The following is a 19,523-nucleotide window of genomic DNA, read 5'->3' as shown; positions in this document are numbered from 1 at the left end:
AAAGAGCTGTCACGTGCCTGGAAGATGTTTGTTTTTCAGCCGAACGTGCATGGGCCTTTTCAAGACCCCCGGGTTCCCGTCGAACCCGCTCTTTCCGGCCCTTCCCACTCTGCTCAGAGCCTTCCAGAACTTCCCTCCCCTCTGCGCCAAGCAGGAGCAAACATGATCCCCTTGGGGAGCCTGACCGGGGCCCCCTCGAGCGAGACCGAACATTAAATACCTGTTCATGCGGTCAAGGACCACCGGTCCACACTCACGCTGACTTCGGCTGGAGCGCTCGCTCCTTCAGATAAACCCGCACTGAGGCCAAGGCCCCCCGACTCGTGGACACGTGGGGAGCACTCTCCATTAACCCCGATACGGACTTCTTGTCACTCTCAACACTCCTCTCGCACTAGCAAACACTGCGAAACTCTGCTACGGACCGACTGGGATTCAAATACAGTGTTTCTCGAAAGGAGAAAAAGAGAAACCAGAACTTCTGCTACCCTGCATCGCTCTCTCTTCCGAAGTCCAAAACACCGTCGAGAAAAAAGGCCACGCTTCCTTTAAGACGTGCACATGAACCAGAATATAAGAAGCTTCACGAATTCGTTCAATGAATCTAAGACCATAAGCGACTGTGATAATAGACACGACCTCGACGGTGATGGGAGGTTCCGTCCTGGTGCTTCCAACTTAACAGGTCCCATGGTCGGACTTTACGCACAGTCCAATTGGGCTCTCACGACGGTGCCATCCGTAGATGGGGTCACAGCGGACCCAGGTCCACGCCAAGCAGAGCCTCTGCTCTCCCGCACGGTCAGTGGCAGGGCCCGAGGCGCCGGCGCGCTGGCCCTGCTGGCTCCACAGAGGTTTCCCAGTCTTTATGAAAAAACCAGACTGTAGCGCACGTTACAGGTGAAAATGAAAACACGTCAGTGCCATTGCAAAAGAAAGTCAGCAAGTGGAAATGCCGTTCGTTTATATGAGTTCTTTTCGGCATCGCTGAGATGAATGATTGTCGCTGTGACAAAACGGCACCTGTCTTACAAAGCAGACTTACAAAGCGCCGCTTCTCAGATGCATTCGATGGCTATTAGCAACTTTTTTAGTTTCTTAAAGTTTCATTGAAAGAAGATTTTTTTTTTCATTGCCATGTTTCCTAAGAAACCTTTTTTTTTTTTTTTTGAAAAAAATGGCACGCCAGGATGCTCTGCAGCCTCTGAGGAATAGAGTGGCTGCCTGTCGCGTGCCGGCACGGTCCAGCCTTCCTCACTCCCTCAACGGTGAGACACAGCGTCATCGCCAGGAACCGCCACACACGTCCACTGTAAATGTGACTGGGAATTCCATCTTCTGTCTGCACAATAACTGACAAACGTCAGCGTGAACTGCTGAGGCAGTGTGACAACCGCATGCTGAGAGCAAAGTCTCACTAATGTGTTTTGGCATGCGGGTCTGTAATCACACATTTACATATGCAATGACCTACATTTGCATGTCAGATCACACACCGTCTAGGTTTATTAAGACTGGGCACCTCCCTGTGCTTGTTGGCCGGAGTGGGGGAGAGGGCCAGAGGGCGGTGTTTTTTGGCAGTGGAGGGACGAACTGCCACCAAAGATTAGGCTGATATGGCCCGACATTAGACACTTCATTAGGCGTAATCTGTTGAACAGTGGGCAGTGTATGTAAACTTCACAGCCCATTTGCGGCACCTTCCCCCCGCTGGCCTTTCTTCAAAGGGCAGCGAGGGTGAGTGACAGCTTGTCTCATCTGCTCCCATGTCCTGTCACCCAGCGCAGACGTGGAGAGCTGACGTGAGAAGGAGCATAGCCGCACATCTCCAGCTACCCTTGGGTCCCTCTGCCACACTGCGCTTTGTATGAACGCCGGCCTCTGTGGAGCCACCGCCCTCCGCGAGACCGTCACACGGGAAGGACGGCGCCCGCCACCCGCCACCCGCCACCGCGGCGAGCCATGCCCCGTGTAGGGAGCGGCGTTAGGTGTTTTAAACCAAAAGACGGTGTCTGCACGTGGGAGCCCGTTCAGTAAAGAACTGTTTTAAGAAAGACCCATATTCTCTTTTTTGAATGATGTCCAATTCGCCCTATATTTTTAGTTTAGCATTTGACTTATACTGGGAATAAAATAACCCAGCCAGCTCACGGGACTCCCATCAGTAGGGAACATAAACCAGATAAAACCACTGTCTGCGTCTGCCCTGTTCTCACTCGGGGGATAAACTGAGTCTCGGTCACCGCGGCCCCTTATCAACCAGGTGTTCTTCTGAGCTGTACACGTGGCTTTCGGATTTGATGAGTCACCTTAAGGACCCCGAACTCTTCAAAGGGTGAATCCTGCTGTTTCATCACGATAAAGCAGGACAGGGACATCGTGCCTGTGACGGTGCTCTGCGTCACTTCTGCACCGGGCCGTGGACTGCACCCCGCCCTCGGCCACACCTTTTGTCCCCCAGGTGCACCACGCAAGGCACTGGCTTGTCCCCAGGACTTGCGACAGCTTCGCTCTTCATACCTGGCACAGCGCCCCTCCGCTGAGCTGCCACCGCCCCGCCGAGGGACCAGGGGACCAAGGGACTGGCTCCGGCTCGCTCAGGCGGATCCGCTGGCTCCCGCCCCTGCACGTCCAGAGCAGGGGACAGCAGTCGCTCAACTCGACACCACCACACTCAGGCGCTGAGCCCGGGCCCAGTCTCGCTGGCTTCATCCGTCTACTGCCACACACGCCTCTGTCTCCAGAGTCCCTCACAGGCAGAAACCAAGTTCGCCTTCCCGCCACGAAGGCTGCCTGGCACGAAGCACGGGCTGACTTAGGGACAAATATTTACTAAGTAAACGACTGTCAGCGGAAGAGGCTTTGCCGACAGGCTGCACTCCCGCGGCCCCGGTGGGCTCGGGGCGGAATCGGTGGAGGAGCAGAGTGTGGTGGGGACGACTCAGACCCAGGAGAAGGTGACCACCCGCTGGGCCCCGAGCAGCATCCCGACAGCCCCCAAGACGAGAGGGGACTCTGGCAACAACCCCCGCCCCGTCAGGGTGACGCGGGAGACCAAACGCTGTGCCTGAAAGCAGGCTTGGCCCGAGGCCTGACCCGGGCCCGGCTCCCGGGAGAACCCAAGGAGCCCGGCACCGCCCAGCAGGAGGGGCGCCAGTCCCGGGACCCCGAGCCCAGCTCTGCTGCTCGGGGCCGTTCCGAGCGAGCAGGTTGCCGAACCTGCGTCCCGCTTCTGGAAAACAAGGGACAGCCACCGGGCCTGAGTCTGAGTGAGGTCGTGCACAGGAAGCGCCCAGGACAGAGCCGGGCCCGCGGCAAGGGCGTGACACCGGTCCATTTCCCACCTTCCCGTCCCGAGGGCCGGCAGCGACATCTTGGCACCAGCGCGTCCTCGTAACAGGGCCACGTTCGTCCAGCCTCCTTCACGTCCTCCGGCTGCTACGGTGAGGACTCTCTGGTCTCTACCTCGACCTGCTGCTCCGGCCTGGCTCTCTGGGCTGCTCCTGGAGTTCGCCTCCATCTGTTCCTCGACCTCCCCCGTGCCAAGGGCACACGTGCCAGGTGTTCTCAGTGTGGCCCAACCCCGGGCTCGGCCTCCCACCGGGAGGCCCTCTATCCCATAGACCGGCCTCCTGATCGGGGATAGAGGCAGCCCAGCCCCTCGGGTGTGAGGCTACTTCGGTGACAATACAGTACATCTAACTACAGTCATTCTGCCCAAAGTCCTTTTAATAACTGCTGGGGTGGGGAAGTCAGGATTGAACATAAAACCATGACGAGTGGCAAGGGGCTCATCCAGTTGGAACGGGCCTTCAGGCAAACTGGACAGAATACCAGGGCCAAAGCCACAAAGCCGAGGAGCCTGACACCGCTTGCTCTGCTTGACAGGAGAAGACTGGGAAGGGTCTGGCTAGTTCAGCACACGACAAGAAGACGACATACCCCATGCAAGTGTCATAAGCCTATACGTTGTTTTTAATATTGCTTTATTTTTCAATAACTATGACACACCCACAACTCCCGACTTAAAGGGTATAATTAAAACTGATTTTGGAAGCATTTATATTCCATTTTTGTGGTGAATTATTAAGTGGAATCTCAAGATACCTGAATCTATATACTAACAGGTTATATTATAAAATCATTCTGAAATCTCAGAAACATAAAATAAATACTCAGAATCCCAGATGACAGCTGAGACATCAACTCCTAGCGTGAACGAAGCTTCACACACCTTAAGTGTCCTGGGTTCTTATTAACGCATCTTGTGCTGAGCTGAACGCACCCTGGTCACACCAGATCTTGTTAACTAATTGAGATTAACTTCTACGTGTCAATCTGTGTTTACTGCTTCCTTTGTACAAATTTTTCCTTTTTAAATAAACTTCCTTCTGCTATGCCATGGCTGTCCTCACAGGTGCAGACTCTTCAAACGATTAATAATTTTCTAGGACTAAATTAATTAATGTGCTTTAAATTTGAAGCCGAGGACATTTAATAAGCAACAAGATAATTCGGGGTAACATCATGATGATGATTCTCTCTGGGGAAATTAAAAGAGTCACAGCGTGGGCTCAACAGACTCCCCAGGGAGAAAATTATGTCCTGGCAACTCCTAAGGGTATTGTTATCGATGCTCTAACATACAAGCCAGTATTAATTATAATATTTAGCATCATTAATAAGGTTTTCATTGTCACTGCAAACGCATCTCTTACTTGTGGCTTTCACGTTACCAGTTGCGCAAATTAAGAAGTTACTTTATAGTTTATATTAATATTGTTGAACTTCTCTAAAATCTAAAAGTAACGAAACTTCGAAATGCTTTTCAATTGTATTGAGCAATAAAGCTCATCCCATGATCTTGAAAAAGAAATTACTCAGCTCCAAACCACACAAACTAGAATATCCTTCTGAGAATATCTAACACAACTCCGTCCTATACTGTCTTCCACAGACCTCACTGGAAGTGAAAAAAATGGAAACAACACATAAACAAACACCGCACGTGCTAGCAAAGTCTAATTATTCACGCTTCTTCCCATCTAAACACTTGCTCCCTAAAATCCATTGAAGTATTTCAAAAGTAACCTATTCCTAAAGATACTAAGTGTCAGAGATTTACACCAGTTTGAACAATATGCCATTGATCATTAAAACTGTCCTTTTTTCAAAGAGAGGAAATTCACTACAGGATAAGAAAAATGAACGACTCAATATAACCAATTATCTAGTTACACATTCCTAAGACCCTGGTATCTGTATCATTTCATCATCATTAGTTACACCTCCCAGCATAATAATTACTACATCTGAACTACGTAACCAGTAATACTGATCGTCTCCCCAGCTGGTCATGAGCAGAACGGTTAATTAATGAGAGACACTCCCAGCTCCTCGACTTCCCCATGAGCGCCACCAGCTATACCCGGTAAAATTATATCTGGCCAGAAAGCGCCTCTTACTGAGACACACAGAGATAAAGACGGGGAGAAACAGAGGGAAGAGGTTGTCTAAAATTTATCATTTATTCCACAAATGTTAACGGGGCAGGGAGCGAAACGAACAAACACCTAATAAACAGAAAACAATAAGAAGACAACGAACAAGTAGGTGATTGTATCTAATATCTGCACAGTGACGCACAGAGCAGAAAAATGAGCGGATGGCTCCTTAGGACTGGATAGCTGAGGGTGACCAGAAGTGACCGTGCAGAGGAAGTGACGTTCACACTGAGATTAAGGTGGGAAGAGCAGAAAGAACCGCTAGAGAAGACACCTAGGGACAGACATCTAAGGGACGGCAAGAAGGACACTAGCGGGGGTGTGGGGACCCGGGGGCCAGCGGAGGGAGGCGAGGTCCGAGAGGGAAGCGAGGCCGCCCACACAGCGCTGTGACCGCGATGCCGGGGCAGGTTCCGCCCCAACACGCACTCCTCACGTGGACTCGCGACGCGCGCGGACGCGGACGGGAGCAGGGCGAGGAGAGGGGTGGCAGCGGCCTGTCGACGGGACACCGATGCAGCGTGCGAGGACCGCGGGTGGCCTGGACGTGTGGCGCGCGGGGCAGACAGGGACGCGGGGGGAAGGCGTCGGCTTGGCCTGAGCACCCGACGGACGTGACGCCGCTGACTGGGACACACAGGCTAACGAAGAAGTCGTCGGCTGGCAGCGAGGTGGCAGCATGGACTACGGGGCAGAGGGTGACACAGGAGCAGGCGCTGGGCATAGCAACCTGTGGGCCAGTCGCGGGCGGGCCACTGTCACCGTCGTCATCACCATCGGCATCTAAGGAGCGCTAGCTATGTGCCGACTACCCTCCTGGGACTTCACGTCAACTGTCGGGTACAAACTATCACTCTTCTCATTTATCGACATGAAAAGTGAGGCTCATGGGTGTTTGAGGACCGCCCTCCACGCACAGGGGGACGCACGAACGTCTCGGCCGTGGGACCTCGCGCTCGCAACACCTCGCAACACCGCGACAGCCCCTGGCCCGTCCCGCTCCACCTGCCCACTGCCCGTCCACTCCGGGCGTCATCATCACCAGCTGCCTTCCCTGGCCAGGCTTCGGAAAGTGAACGTGGGCTCAGTGGATCCCGGTGCGCCCCCCGCCCCGTCTGCAGGGCCATGGGGCTCGCCTGAGGCCGTAGCCGTGACCCTGAACCATGGCCATGACCCTGAACCATGGCCATGACCCTGAACCACGGCGAGAGTCCTCTCCCCAAAGGAGCTGCTGCTCGTTCTCCGGCTCCTTTGTCAACGTTAGTCAGTCGAGGACACTGCACCTAAACTGCCAGAAAGACTCCCTGAAACTGAAGCTCCCCTCGACACCGCAGACACCTGGGCAGAACCAGTCCATCGGGAGAAGCAGCGTGTGGCGGCTCTCGGTCCATAAAGGACGCAGTTCCGTGACATCAGCTCACGGGAGAAAAGGCTGGGCTGTCACGTCTACCACCTCGCCCATCCCACGAGGTACAGCACTCGGGTACAGCCACCCGAGCCCACTCCGGGGAACGCCACGTCCCCACCCCGCGCTGCCCCGCAGCGGGTCGCAGGGTGGGCTGCCACGGAGCCCAAAGGGACGGCAGTCACCGCGTGGCCCGGGCCCGAAGCCTGCGACACCAGCCCCCATGTCCCAGCTGGGAGACAAGCAACACGCCCTCCTCTGCCTGTGGACCTGGGAGGCCACCCTCGCACAGGGGGACGAGGGTCACAGCAGACATCTTCGCATTCACAAGTGGTGACTGCGACAAGTCGGAGTCAGGCCTCCCCCAGCCATTCCCAGAACGTGCTGGACGCGCGCTCTGACTGGCTGCTTCACATTTCACTTCACGATGGAAAGTGGACGCGCCGCAGCCGTCCAGCGGACCCCTCCCACGACCCTCGCGGCTTAACACCAGTCCCGTGGTAAAAAGCATTTCGCTGTGTCCGTCACCATCCTTTACACGGTCCGTTCCAGAAACAAGAGCCTTGAGGCAACGAGACGTACAGGACGAAATCCGATCGGATGCCCTCCCGGTCCTGGCAGGCGTCAGTGGAAGCAAAGATGGGGAATAAACAAAATCACGGGGAAGGGGAAGGAAGAAGGAACGCGACAAGAAAAAGCGTCCCTGAGGTCACGGGAGTGACAGTCATGCAAAGGGACTAGTAAGGAAGACGCCTAAATCTCCCATTCTGAAACTGGAAGGGGAGCTCGCACCACGCTAGAAACGAGGCCGGTGCGGGTTCCGGGGTCAGAGTGTTCACCTCGGGACAAGGACACGGGCGCTACGCGGACACGTCACTCGGCATCGCGACAGGGGAGTGGCCCGGGACACCCACGGAGCTCACTTCCTTGGTTCTGTGTCTGTCCGCACTGACGTCGGCTTCAGTAAAGTGAAAGAAGTCCCTCGGCCAAGCACACGTGGCCATCAGTCCCGTCACCCGGGCCAGCGGAGTGGAACCAAGCAAAAGGAAGGTCGCCGGCCCCCGGCGATGCGCTGAGAGCAGGACATTTCCCAAGGCTTCCCGAGCAGCGGTACCTGCAAGCTCTGTCAGGTGACCTCTGTTTTGCCGCCTGGACGCGGAGGGGGAAGCCTCCTCCCTACCCCACTTGCCACCGGCGGCCGGAAGCGGGTGACATTTGGCTCCTTCCAGCAGGGACCGAGGTCCACCCACACAGGAGCAGCAGCAGGAGGCGGCAACGGAAGGAGCAGCGTGAAGAGAAACGCAGAACCACGTCCGGATCTCGAAGCGTGTGCTGCGCGGCCGCCGCGTGCTCAGAGGACAGAAGCGACTCTCGTTTCTGCCCACTGTTGCCACCGGCCTTTCCTGGTTGGGGAGCCAGCAGGTGGCAAAAATAAAAGTGCTTATTTTTTATTTTCCTTCGAAACTGTGAGTTTCAAAATCACAACGCGATCTACGGAATTTTAGAGATGCTTCTTTCACTGTCTTTGCCAGAAACGGCGTGAAAGTGCGAAGCTGGCGCCCAGGATGTTTACAACCGATGTGCCGCTTGCCACGATCTTGACAATTCTGCCCACAACTCAAAAGATGGAGAGTAGATTAAAAACACAAAGAACCACCGCGAAATGCAAACGCTGGCCCCGCCGTAAGGCAGGGCCCCTTCCTGAACCCGGAGCATCGCAGCGAGACACAGAGGGTGACCCGGTGCCCGGTGGGGTGGGGCGGCCCCAGCCACGCTCCTGGGGGACCCCTGGCCGTGGGGAGCCACACTCGCACACGGCCTCGTCCTCAGCGGACCAGTGGGAGAGGCAAGGGCAGTGTCCACAGGAAACGACAATGCCAGAGGGACGGCCGGAGAATACACCATCAGGCGTCGAAGGCAAAACGTCCCGTTCAGAAAGCCGGGAAAAGCGCGTGGTGGCGGTGGCGCTGTGACGGTCCCTGAGGGCGGGCGGGGTCCCGGCACTGGACAGGGGGACGGAGGGGCGCCGGGACAGGAGAGACGGGGCGCTGGTACTTTCTGAACCGCGCCGCACAGACGCCGGGTCGGGGCGAAGTCCACGGACGCGCTGGGAAGACGGCCCCGCGGGCGACCGCGTCTGGAGACGCCGCACCGGCGGCCCGCGCGGGGCTGTGACGGAGGCCGGGGGGCGGGGGGGGACCCCGTGGGAGACACGGGCCGCGGGAGGACAAGGAAACGCAGCGCGGCCCACCTGACACGCGTCGCCACGCGCCGACCCCGCCGGATCGCGCCCGCTCGGATGCGGGGCGCTGGGCCCGCAGGGCGCGCGCACGTCTCAGGACGCAGACACGCTTCCACGTCACAGAAACACGAGCCACCGCCGACCGAGGGGAACACGGCACAGCGCGGGGCGGGGCCGGCCGCGGGGACGAAGGCGGCGTGACAGCCGGTGCAGGGACTCGGGCGCGCGCCGCCGGCCCGGCCTCGCCGTTGGTTTTGTCCTGAAGCCTGAGTGACCGTCCCAGCCCACGGCCATTAGGCGGACGGGCCGAGGGAGGAGGACGGTGAGGGCTCACGAGGCCCCAACTCCAGGTTAGCGGTAAAACGGATGAAATGACACACCCGGCAGCTTCGGGGGACCCTCGTCTTCCCGGGCAGGAGCGGGGTTCAGAGGGCGGCACAGGGGATCGGCGTCAGTCGAGGAGCATCAAAAACCCTGCAGCCGTCCAAACCCGACCCTCAGCCCCTCAGCCCCTCAGCCATCGGCCTCCCTGTCCGCTGGCACCTCCTCCGCGCGCGCTGCTGCTGCGACTCTGTGCCTGCTGCCCGCCTTCGCGTGTCACCCCGCCACGCGAGCCCTTCCCCGGGAGCCAGGACCGAGCCCAGATGCACGCAACACAGACGACTCCGCGCCGGCAACGGCCCGGGCTAAGTTAAGAGCTGAGCTGCCTCTCGTTTTTTCACGTGTGTACATGTCAACTGTGTCTTCTGAAATACTATCTGAAATATACACTGCTGTGACCAAGCCGTGGACGTCTGTAATCAGCCTGCCGGCTACTTTATTTCCTTGAGGACTGTGAGTGCATGTTTCACATAGATACACAGACTCTGGTAGCACGAGGGCAGAGGACACCTTACCTGTGGCTGGAACTGAGGAACAGGTGGCCCTTGCATCCCTTGTGACTGTTCATCCATCGTCTGAGGGACAGGGACGTTAGAACTCTGCAGAAAAGGGAAGTTGACACGTTAAGTAACATGATCATGACCAATTCACGCTGCTCTGCACAGGCCGCTTGCGCTGGATTTACCTAACGCTTCCAGAGGGCCCACTAGGACAGGCCTGTCCTCACACCCGCCACTGCCAGACCCCAACTCTGGTCACCTAACCTGATGCTGACCACCACGAAGGTCTCCACTCTCCACGGCAACAAGCCCCATTCCTCGAGATAAAATTCCCTCTTCTCCAGGACGCCTGTCCATTAAAGAGGCCTCCCCTCCCCTTCCCTCCCCTCCCCTCCCACGGTGAGATCGCCTGGCAGGCGGCTTCCAGAACCATCCCTAGCACGCACAGCGTCTCTGTCACCAAAAGACAGAGCTCACCTGTTCTGTGTGTCCAACCACAATGCCCGCTATGACTTACGTTTAAACTTAAAAGGCCAGTCTTCACGTGAAGGTATTTATTATTTTACACATACTTGGCCTGTGATTAGAAAACATTCGTGCCATGAATTCTTGACACAGGCTGAAGACCAGCTACGCACCAGGCCCCGCACAGGACGCCAGAGCCCTTTTCCCACACCACACCCACCGTGTCTAGTCTTTTTGTTTCCTCCTGTGGTCGTTTTATTATTATTATTTTTTAGCTATTGACGAAACAGTGTGGCAGCAAGATTACATCAGGAATGCGACATAATATAACTGTCTTCCCTGAAGCGTCATCCCTTGCTACCGCCTCGGCTATTTGGGGGCGCCCCCTGCACAAAAACATAACTGTGATGCCTCTACTGCTTCTCCCAATACATACGAAAATACTGCACTCCATTAAAGGGGCTATTTTGCGATAGAATTAGCGTGCACTAGAAGACGTCCTCAGAGGTCTGATTTGGCAGGAATACTTTTTTACTGCTTCATCCGGGGCATTTTCAAATGAAACTCGCTTATTTCCTCTGCCGCAGCTGCGAAGACTAGAAAGACGTACCGTTTGGTGTCACTGCAGTGATTCAAGCTGAGGCGCCCGTGGTTTCATAAGGAATGTTTAGTATTATTCTAAAATTGTCTCCATCTTGCAGGCCACATTAAGGGGTCTCAAGGACCCCACCCAACGTTTTGATCTAGTCAGAAACCCCGGTTCACCCTTTATCCTCAACTCCTTGCTCCCTATCCCATACCTTGGTAAGTGCCATTTTTCTATGTCCCAACACATCTCAAGTTCATCCACGGTCCTCCATCACCACTCATACGACCTACAGCAGGTGTCACTGTGTCTCCACTGAGGCCTTACTATAACAGCCCACAGACTGGTCTCTCTTTTTCCACCGTTCTGTTCTATTTGAAAAACGTCAATCAACTCATGACCGCCTCAGGGCTCCCGGACTAAAATCCCGCCTCTCTGCCAAATGCCGCAGGCCCCTGGAAATGACGCTGGAAATGACGCCCGCCGCCTCTGCCAGGTGAGCTCTGCCAGGTGAGCTCTGCCCGGCCGCTGACGCCAGGCCCCTTCACTTCCGGGAGCCTGCTAAGCCCTGGCTGGCATCAGGCCCTGCACTGCTGTCCCCCCGCCATCCCCAGAACCCGGATCCTGGCTCTGACTCTGGACTCTGGCTCAAGACCCTGGCTCACGACCAGCCCCAACCACGCCCCCAGGCGGTGCTCGTCCCCGCCCCCTTACACAACATTCACAAGGTCACGCTTCCATTCCTGGGAGGCCACAATAACAGTTCGTAGTTGTCTTTTAATTGTTCCTTGTCTATCTCCACTACTACAATGCAAGTGACAGGAAGGCTGTATTCCCGGAAGCGCCTGGCACATAATGGCCCACAGTAAACATCTGCTGAAGGCATGAGAAGCGAATGGAAACGAGGACCGAGGGCAGATCGTAGAGTTGTTTCTGGTTAAGCTTAGGACTTGTAACTGCTTAGATATGGTCGGCGACAGAAAAGGACCGTTAAAGATGCCAGGAACATCACCTTCGGCTTTAGAGACACAGAACGTGGTGGTAGCACCAGCCAAACTAGGCGACAGAGGAGAAATCGAAACAGGATGGGTGTTAGGAAGGGCAAGAGACAGGTCAGTTCTCACAGGAAAACTAACCGTGAATTATCAGCAGAAAGGCCACGGACGGAAAGTTTATCGTGGCTAAAATTTGCCCCAAAGTGGAATTTTGGGGGAAGGGATGAGTTCAAACCTTATCATGTAATTCTCATACCGATTAGTTGTTGATTAGTGAAAGCTTTTTGATGTGTTTGAAACTTCTCTTAAACACATTACAGTCCCCCAAAATTGTTCAAATATCACAAATACTTTCACAAAGTCACAAATTCAGTACACGCTAAAAACGATCTTCCCTGTTCTTAGAGCCACATATTTTGCAGAAAATAAAACTATAAACTTAGGAATTGGAATTTCAGATGTAAAAGCTAACTCAATGAAAAGAAACTATTTGGTTGAAAGGAACTGTGTCAGTGGGCTAAATTTTCAGTATTCGTATGACCCTGGGAAAAAAATGTATTAAATAAAACACAATATACTGTATATGTTATAAATAATAATATAGTCCTCTGTGACTGTATATATTATAAATAATAATTTAGTCCTCTTATTCTGAGCACTGAGCCAGCATTACAGCATCATGCTTTTACACACCTTTGCCTTTCCTAGTTGCCATATTTTAATAAATTTATAAAATTTCTAAAGCTAACATTAAGATCATTATAAGCAAATTAATCATGCCGGATGTATACTTTTTCCTAAATATTATTTGAATCAAACAACCACGGTCAACGAATTCGCCTTAGATAATATCTTAATCAAAATAAGGAGCTTATTCTACGCTATAGATATCTTCGGTGAATTTCACCTTTAAAATTTTAGCATTTTGCAGAAACTGACTTAAAATAAACCAACATACATTTCAAAACACTAACCTGATTCTTTGTCAATTATAATATATAGTATTAAAACTTACATAATGAAGTAAAAGATGAGGCTTAAATATACATTTTTAAGAAAATCATTTGCTACATTTTATTTGTGATCCTGATTTTTTGTCAGAAAAAATCACATAAATATAACTAGCCATCAGGCAAAAACATTTTAAAATGATAGTTGCTATTCAACAATGCTTAGCAAAAGAAAAATATTTCCTTCATTATACAACAAAAATCACTTAACAATAAAGACACAAAGGCCAATCTTTCAAATTCAACTTCTAACTTATGTTAAATCTTAGCGTAAACCCTATTTGACCAGCAAAGGGTACGTAGAGATTCTACTCATTTAAAAATACTCTCTCTTTCTGTTTCCAGACACACATTTCTATCACCCCATCATGCTATCCAGTTTCTCTATAACCGGTTCTTGACACAACATGAAACCTCAGATATGAAACTTATGTACATACCAAACTGAAAAGAGATTGTGGATAAGTGGTTTTAGAAGTTTTTCTTCTCCTGACTTTTTATTAAAGAGTTGAAGTACACTACTTTGCACTTATTTAATAGTTTCCTTCACTTGAAAGGAAACTGCCCTTCAATCGGCAAGGTTATTCATAAGACCAATAGTGACATGGAACATTTAAATATTCTATGAGAACATATTTGTACGATATGTTTCATTGGCCAAAATAGCGACGACTTATGCATAACAGTAAAGAATATCAGACGTATTAAAATAGCAATGCTACTCTCATCCGTAAAGAAGTCAGTTGTTGGCTTAACACTATGTATATGTGACACCTAAGAACTGAAAGGGTACCATGGAAATTTTAGGCTGACCGATACTTGGCAGAGTTTAAATTCTCAAATCCAGAACTAAATATTGTTCTTGGCCCCGAACTCACCATTCAGCAGGAATACTTCTGACCTCACCCTCGTCTCCATTGAACTGGCTGAGTCATCCAGTATTTCCCATAATCGAGCAAGGTTTCAATATCAAACAGGACAAAAGAAATTAAGTAGAAAGACCCAGTTCCGATAATCCATTCACACATTTCTGGGTCAGCATGAGTAAGAGTTTAAGAGCTTCTAAGACAACTAGGAGGTCTTTGAAGGAATGATGAATGATTCTAGAGTTCAGAGTGGAAACCACCCAATCCATCTAGCACCATGTCGGTTTCTAAACGCCATTTTCCACTCACAGGGGTCAGGGCTCTGGGGAGAAATGGCTGATGACAGGGCGAGGGCTGGGGAAGTATAAGAGAAGCCCGAAACATCTCGTGCCAGGAAATGCGGCAGTGCATGCAGAACTGTGGACGTGTCAAAAGGACACCGAGCCAGCTGGAGTGGCTTCCCACTGGCCACGTTTGGAACAACTTGAGAGTAACATTATAACCGCTGAATAAACTAAGAAGCCATGAGTCCATAAAGATGTAAATTAATAAAAGGTGAAAAAGGGGGAAGCTATGTTCTTTACAAGAAATTGTCACCTAATAAAAGAAAGCATGATAGGATTAAACAATCTCTACTTGCCACTCTTCAGGGAAATAAGCGATGCAGGCAAGAATCACCAGCGGATGCTAAACTAGCGACACAAGTTATTCACAGTGTCTCAGAGTGTCTCTCCACACACATAAAAATTACTCATTAATTACAGAGAGGAAAAGAGGAATTTTACAGTAGAGAACCGAGCAGTTATCGCCTTAGCCAGAAGATCGAACGTAAGGGACATCACGTGCCTCTAGATATGATGCACTTAGAAGAAAACACTTGTGTGACATTCCCACCCACACTGCAAATCCTGACCCCAAACCTGCGGAAACACAGGTGAACCTAAATGAGCTAAATGAGGGAGCGCACGCCGTGCTGCGCATGCGCGGTCGGTGCTCCATCCTCGGGCTGAGGGACAGCTGCATAACGTTCCAGTTTGGGCAACTACAGACAAGGCCGCCGTACATGTTTACACACAGGTTCAAGTTTTCATTTCAACTGAGTAAATATCTGGGAATGGGATTCCTGGGGAATATCAGGGTTTAATAAGTTCAGGATGCGTAAAATAGAGGTCATCAGTTGGTATAAGAAAGAAGCAGATGGAAGCACCTCGGTCCGTCCTGTCCCCACGCGCCCCTCCCCCGAGGCCTCGGCTTCTCCCTGTTCTTGTTGCTCTTGTTTACTACGCTAAGGGCACTATCCGAAAAGGCTGGGGTCACATTTATCTACTGGATTTGTATTTTCGTCAAGTCATCAAGCGAGGGGGAAGGAAATAAGAGAGGATGTCTAATAAAAATTATGGTAAAGCGAGACATGTCGCGAGCCTTTCCGTGCTGGAGGAAAGCAGGCATTCCCTCCTCCCGGCTATTCCGCGAATGAGAAGATGTCTAAAACAGCCTCGACGTACGCTCAAAGGACACAGGTGCCATATCAAGGCCACGACGGGGACAGACGGGAACGGGGCCGCGACAAAAGCGGAGCACAGACGACCCTCAGAGGACTCTTCAAACGGGTAAACAAAAGCTTTTCGGATACGGGATAATTTATGTGAACTTTTTTTCAAGACAATGAAGTGAGAAAAAGTTCATAGCACTTGGCAAACATCTTTTTCTTTGAACTAAATCTTTTGAGAGCTGTTGCTATATATCAGACGTGTTCTCTAAAACGCTGACCAGTTCCCTTTATGTTACATATCGAGAAGGAAGGATTCTCCGTTAGAAGGCAGATGTCCACTGAAATGTCATTTTAAATTAAGGTCATGTGACACTGAAGCATCACTGAAAAGTAATCAAATAAAGGTTGAGATAATCACCACTAATGTTTTTCTAACGGTTCCTGCTGACACGTGCTGGTTCGGTTTTACCTGCCCCCTAATGTACCTGATTTGTTAAGAGTCTCAGGTATAAAGGCTTGTGGCACATGACACAATCCTTGATCAGGGGACCACGGACCCAAAATCTATAATAAGCACACACCAGCCAGTAAGCGTTTCCCGTATCTACAGACTCACTGAAATCGGTGTTGTGACCTCACTCACTGTCGCTCACCTCTCAATGAATTCACTCAACACAGACTTTCTATCAAAAGACTTTGATTCTGTCTTACTACTCAGTGCTGAGACTTAAGTCTGAGGCTAAAGTTACACTTTTTAACACAGTTTAAACTGCAAACGCAGTAGGTCAGGTGATTAGGACTCAAAAATGCCAAAATGTGGGTATCTTTAAAAATATTATGCAAAGTAGTTTTTGTTTGAGCAAATCCAAAATCCCATTCCGCACTTGTAAACTAGACAGTAACACACGGCCCTTCCCGTCCTCCAAACTTGATCCCCTCCCTCTCTCCTTCCCCTGGACCCACTGTGACATAACACGGAGGGCAGCCGTGTTGCACAGACAGATTCTCGTTTCCCCTAATGTTTTTAGTTAAACTAATGTTTTTATAACAGTTCCTGCTGACATTTGCTGGTTGAATGCCACCTTCGAGTGCCCCTCGGTTGTGGACACTTGCTGACGCACAGAGTTCTCAGGCGTCTGTCCAGCGCGGGCCTCTGAACCGTCTCCCGGAGTGCGGCCACCAAGCCCGCGCCTGGGGCCCGAGCCGAGCCAGACGCAGGTCCAGGTGTGCAAAACTCATTCCAAGTCTCCTCTTCATTATACACGACTCATAATGCAAACGTGTCGATTGTAGCCTTTTTCCCCGGAGCCCCCGCCCTGACCGGGGTCCTTGCAGACGAGGGGGCTTCGCGCAGGTGCAGCGGCGGTCCCGGGAAGGCCGAGCGCGCAGCGTTACCGAGGCGCGACGGCCACCTGCTCCCGACCCCAAACAACACCTTGCGAAGTAACGAGTTTCCACGTGGATCGGCGGGCGGCGCGGTGACTGGCAGGGGCCCGCTAACACCACGGCGGGGCCAGGGCGCTCCCCGGGCACAGAGGCCGGGCCACGGCCTCTTCGGAGTGCCGACGCCCACGGCAGCTCTGAAACACTAACAGGGTGATTGATGCCGGGAACACGCAAAGCCTAAGCCGCGGAACGAATGTGGCACGCGGCGCTGCCAGGCCCGGCCCAGTTATTTCTGGTTTGGAAGCAGACGTGGCTCCAGCGCCTCTGACTCTCCGGGCGCAGCCGACGCCGTCAGCGGGCCGGACACCCGGACATGAATGACTGCAGCGAGCTGTCTTCACACATGAAACGCTCAGGCCAAACTCCGCTGTCCTTCTGGTGGCCGCAGAGTTTATGAAAAGCCTTTGCTGAACAAAGGGCTCCCCGTCTGGTGGCTCTGCACCAGAGTTTGCCTCAAACCAATCTCAGGATGTGCTGCACTTTGAAATAAAGCTTGAATGTCACCTTCGAGTGCCCCTCGGTTGTGGTCGCGGGGTGGGAAGGCCCCTCCCAGCCTGGACACTCACACGCCTCTGCTGCAGGAACGCCGAGTGTCTCTCCTTGTCACCTTTATCCTCCCAATGGACTATGGACACGGTGAGGTTCCAGAACGGAGAAGGACGGCAATTTTAAAAACCAAGTAAGAACAAGAGAGGGCAGAGAAAAGATGCATATTTTTTTAGCTGTAGCCAATTCCTTAGAATAATAATCACAGAGTGTATAAAAAAACCCTGAAATCACTAATTCCACAAAGCTGGGGTGAGCAAACATTTTCTGTGAAAGGCCAGGTAGTAGAGACTTTAAGCTTCCCCGGCCATACAATCTCTGTCGCGCCCACTCGACTCTGCTACGGCAAAGCAGCCACAGACAACATTATTCCAAGAAAACCTTATCTACGAAAACAAGAAGTGGCTACATTTGGCCACCAGGCATGTTGACACTTCACTGGGTCTCTAAGAGTCTGTTACATTTGTTGTAACTGACTGAAAACTGGCCACGTGTTCCCAGATGACTCCCCTCAAACGGACTAAGTGACAGGTTTGCGCAGGGGATTTCGGTGGTGGCTCCGATGGCGTTGGGGAGGTGGTGGAGAGTGGGTTTCTGGATGTTTTTCACGCATCTTCCGGAAAAGGAAACTTAATGCTAAGGCAATATTTTCATCTGTTTCATTTGTCTCAAGTAGAACACAAGCACTTTTGGAAATAATATGACTAAGAGCACAGGAAAGAATTATTCATGGCGTTTGGAATGGTTCATTTTGTGTTGACGGGGCTAGGTCGTGGGGCGTCCGGATTATCTGGTTAGGTGTTATTTCTGGTGAGTCTCTGAGGGTGCTTGCGGGTGAGACCAGCCCTGGATGGGCGGGTGGCCCCAGAGCGGGCAGGCATGTCCCATCCACGGAGGGCCTGGACAGAACAGAAAGGTGAGGAGGAGGGACTCACCCCTCTGCGTGACCGCTTCAGCAGGAAGCCCCGGCCTAAGAACTGGTCCACTGCTCCCGCTGGTCCCCCGGCCTGGGGACACGAGGCGGATGACAGCACCAGCCCCCGGGTCTGCAGCTGGCACACGGCGGGTCCTGGGCCTGCTCGGCCTCCACGATCATGTGATCCAGCTGCTTAAAATAAACCTCTTTAGTATGTGCGCGCACGCGCCTGTGTAGCTAGATATATAACTAGTTCACAGCTTAAGGTAACCTCGTCTATCGAGAGAGGCACATGTGTGTGTTTAGATGTGTACCCCGTTGGCTCTGCTTCTCTGGAGAATCCTGACACATACAGTGTTATATTCTTAAATTAGCGTAGCTGTTTATATAGCATACAAATCAAATAATTAAGTAAATACAACATAATAGTCCTCTCTCCTTTTTAATCACCGAAACTTAGGTAAGTTTAACTTTGAAATCAGTTATACTACAAATTCTTTTTTCAATCTGACAACTTCTTAAAATTGATAAAATGCTGTTGCACTGAGTTTATATTTTATACTTTTTTAAAGTTTATCATCTGAGCTTAGCAGCTATTCTGAGTACAATACTAAAAATAATGTAGCCCCACAAGGAATGAACTAAGTAAGTTTAACCTGTTGTTACCAAAAGAAGAAATATTTTGAAACAGAGAATTTGCCTTCATCTTAAAAGCCCTCGATGTTAATCTGAATGTTTAAAGAGACCTATGAATAGGTGACATTTGTTCCCAGGCGAAAAATCTGTATACAGATTGTTCCCTGGAAAGAATTTCCAACCAGGAGTTATAAAATCCCAAAGGAGGATTAATAATGGAAAGTCTGACCATCGTCAGCCTGACGGCCACGACAGTGCCCACGGGCAGCTCCCTTTGGCTGACTGCTCTACTCAGTTAGGCTGCATCCTTACTTCTTACCTTGAAAGATGCAAATACCTACTTTACCTCTAAATTGTGCTTTAAACATAATTAAATTATAAGATGTTGGTTTATATGATCGGGGAGTTATTACATCCTAATTAACCAAAAAATAACAAAATTTTCAAATGACATTTTTTCGCTTTCTTCCTATGTGGCACTAAAAACCGTAAACTCTTAACTCAGATTTATATTTAAAATATGCGACAAGCCA

General features: G+C 51.4%; 1 protein-coding gene across 10 annotated transcripts in view; it reads right to left on the bottom strand.

Moving 5' to 3' along the window:
• Positions 1-19,523, bottom strand: part of NEK7 (NIMA related kinase 7) — a 95,304-nt gene that overhangs the window by 51,579 nt on the left and 24,202 nt on the right. For 7 of the 10 annotated variants that reach the window (XM_039883490.1, XM_039883495.1, XM_039883492.1 and 4 more), the window contains exon 2: positions 10,048-10,131. In XM_039883490.1, the coding sequence (XP_039739424.1) occupies positions 10,048-10,131 (84 nt within the window). Of the gene's footprint in view, positions 1-10,047; positions 10,132-18,373; positions 18,544-19,523 lie in introns of all 10 variants that reach the window. The other 3 variants (XM_039883494.1, XM_039883487.1, XM_039883486.1) reach the window with 1 other exon arrangement.

This window comes from Pteropus medius, unplaced genomic scaffold (assembly GCF_902729225.1).
Source record: "Pteropus medius unplaced genomic scaffold, Ma_sr-lr_union100, whole genome shotgun sequence".
NCBI classification, from domain to species: Eukaryota; Metazoa; Chordata; class Mammalia; order Chiroptera; family Pteropodidae; genus Pteropus; species Pteropus medius.
This window is presented reverse-complemented; position numbering and strand designations above follow the sequence as displayed.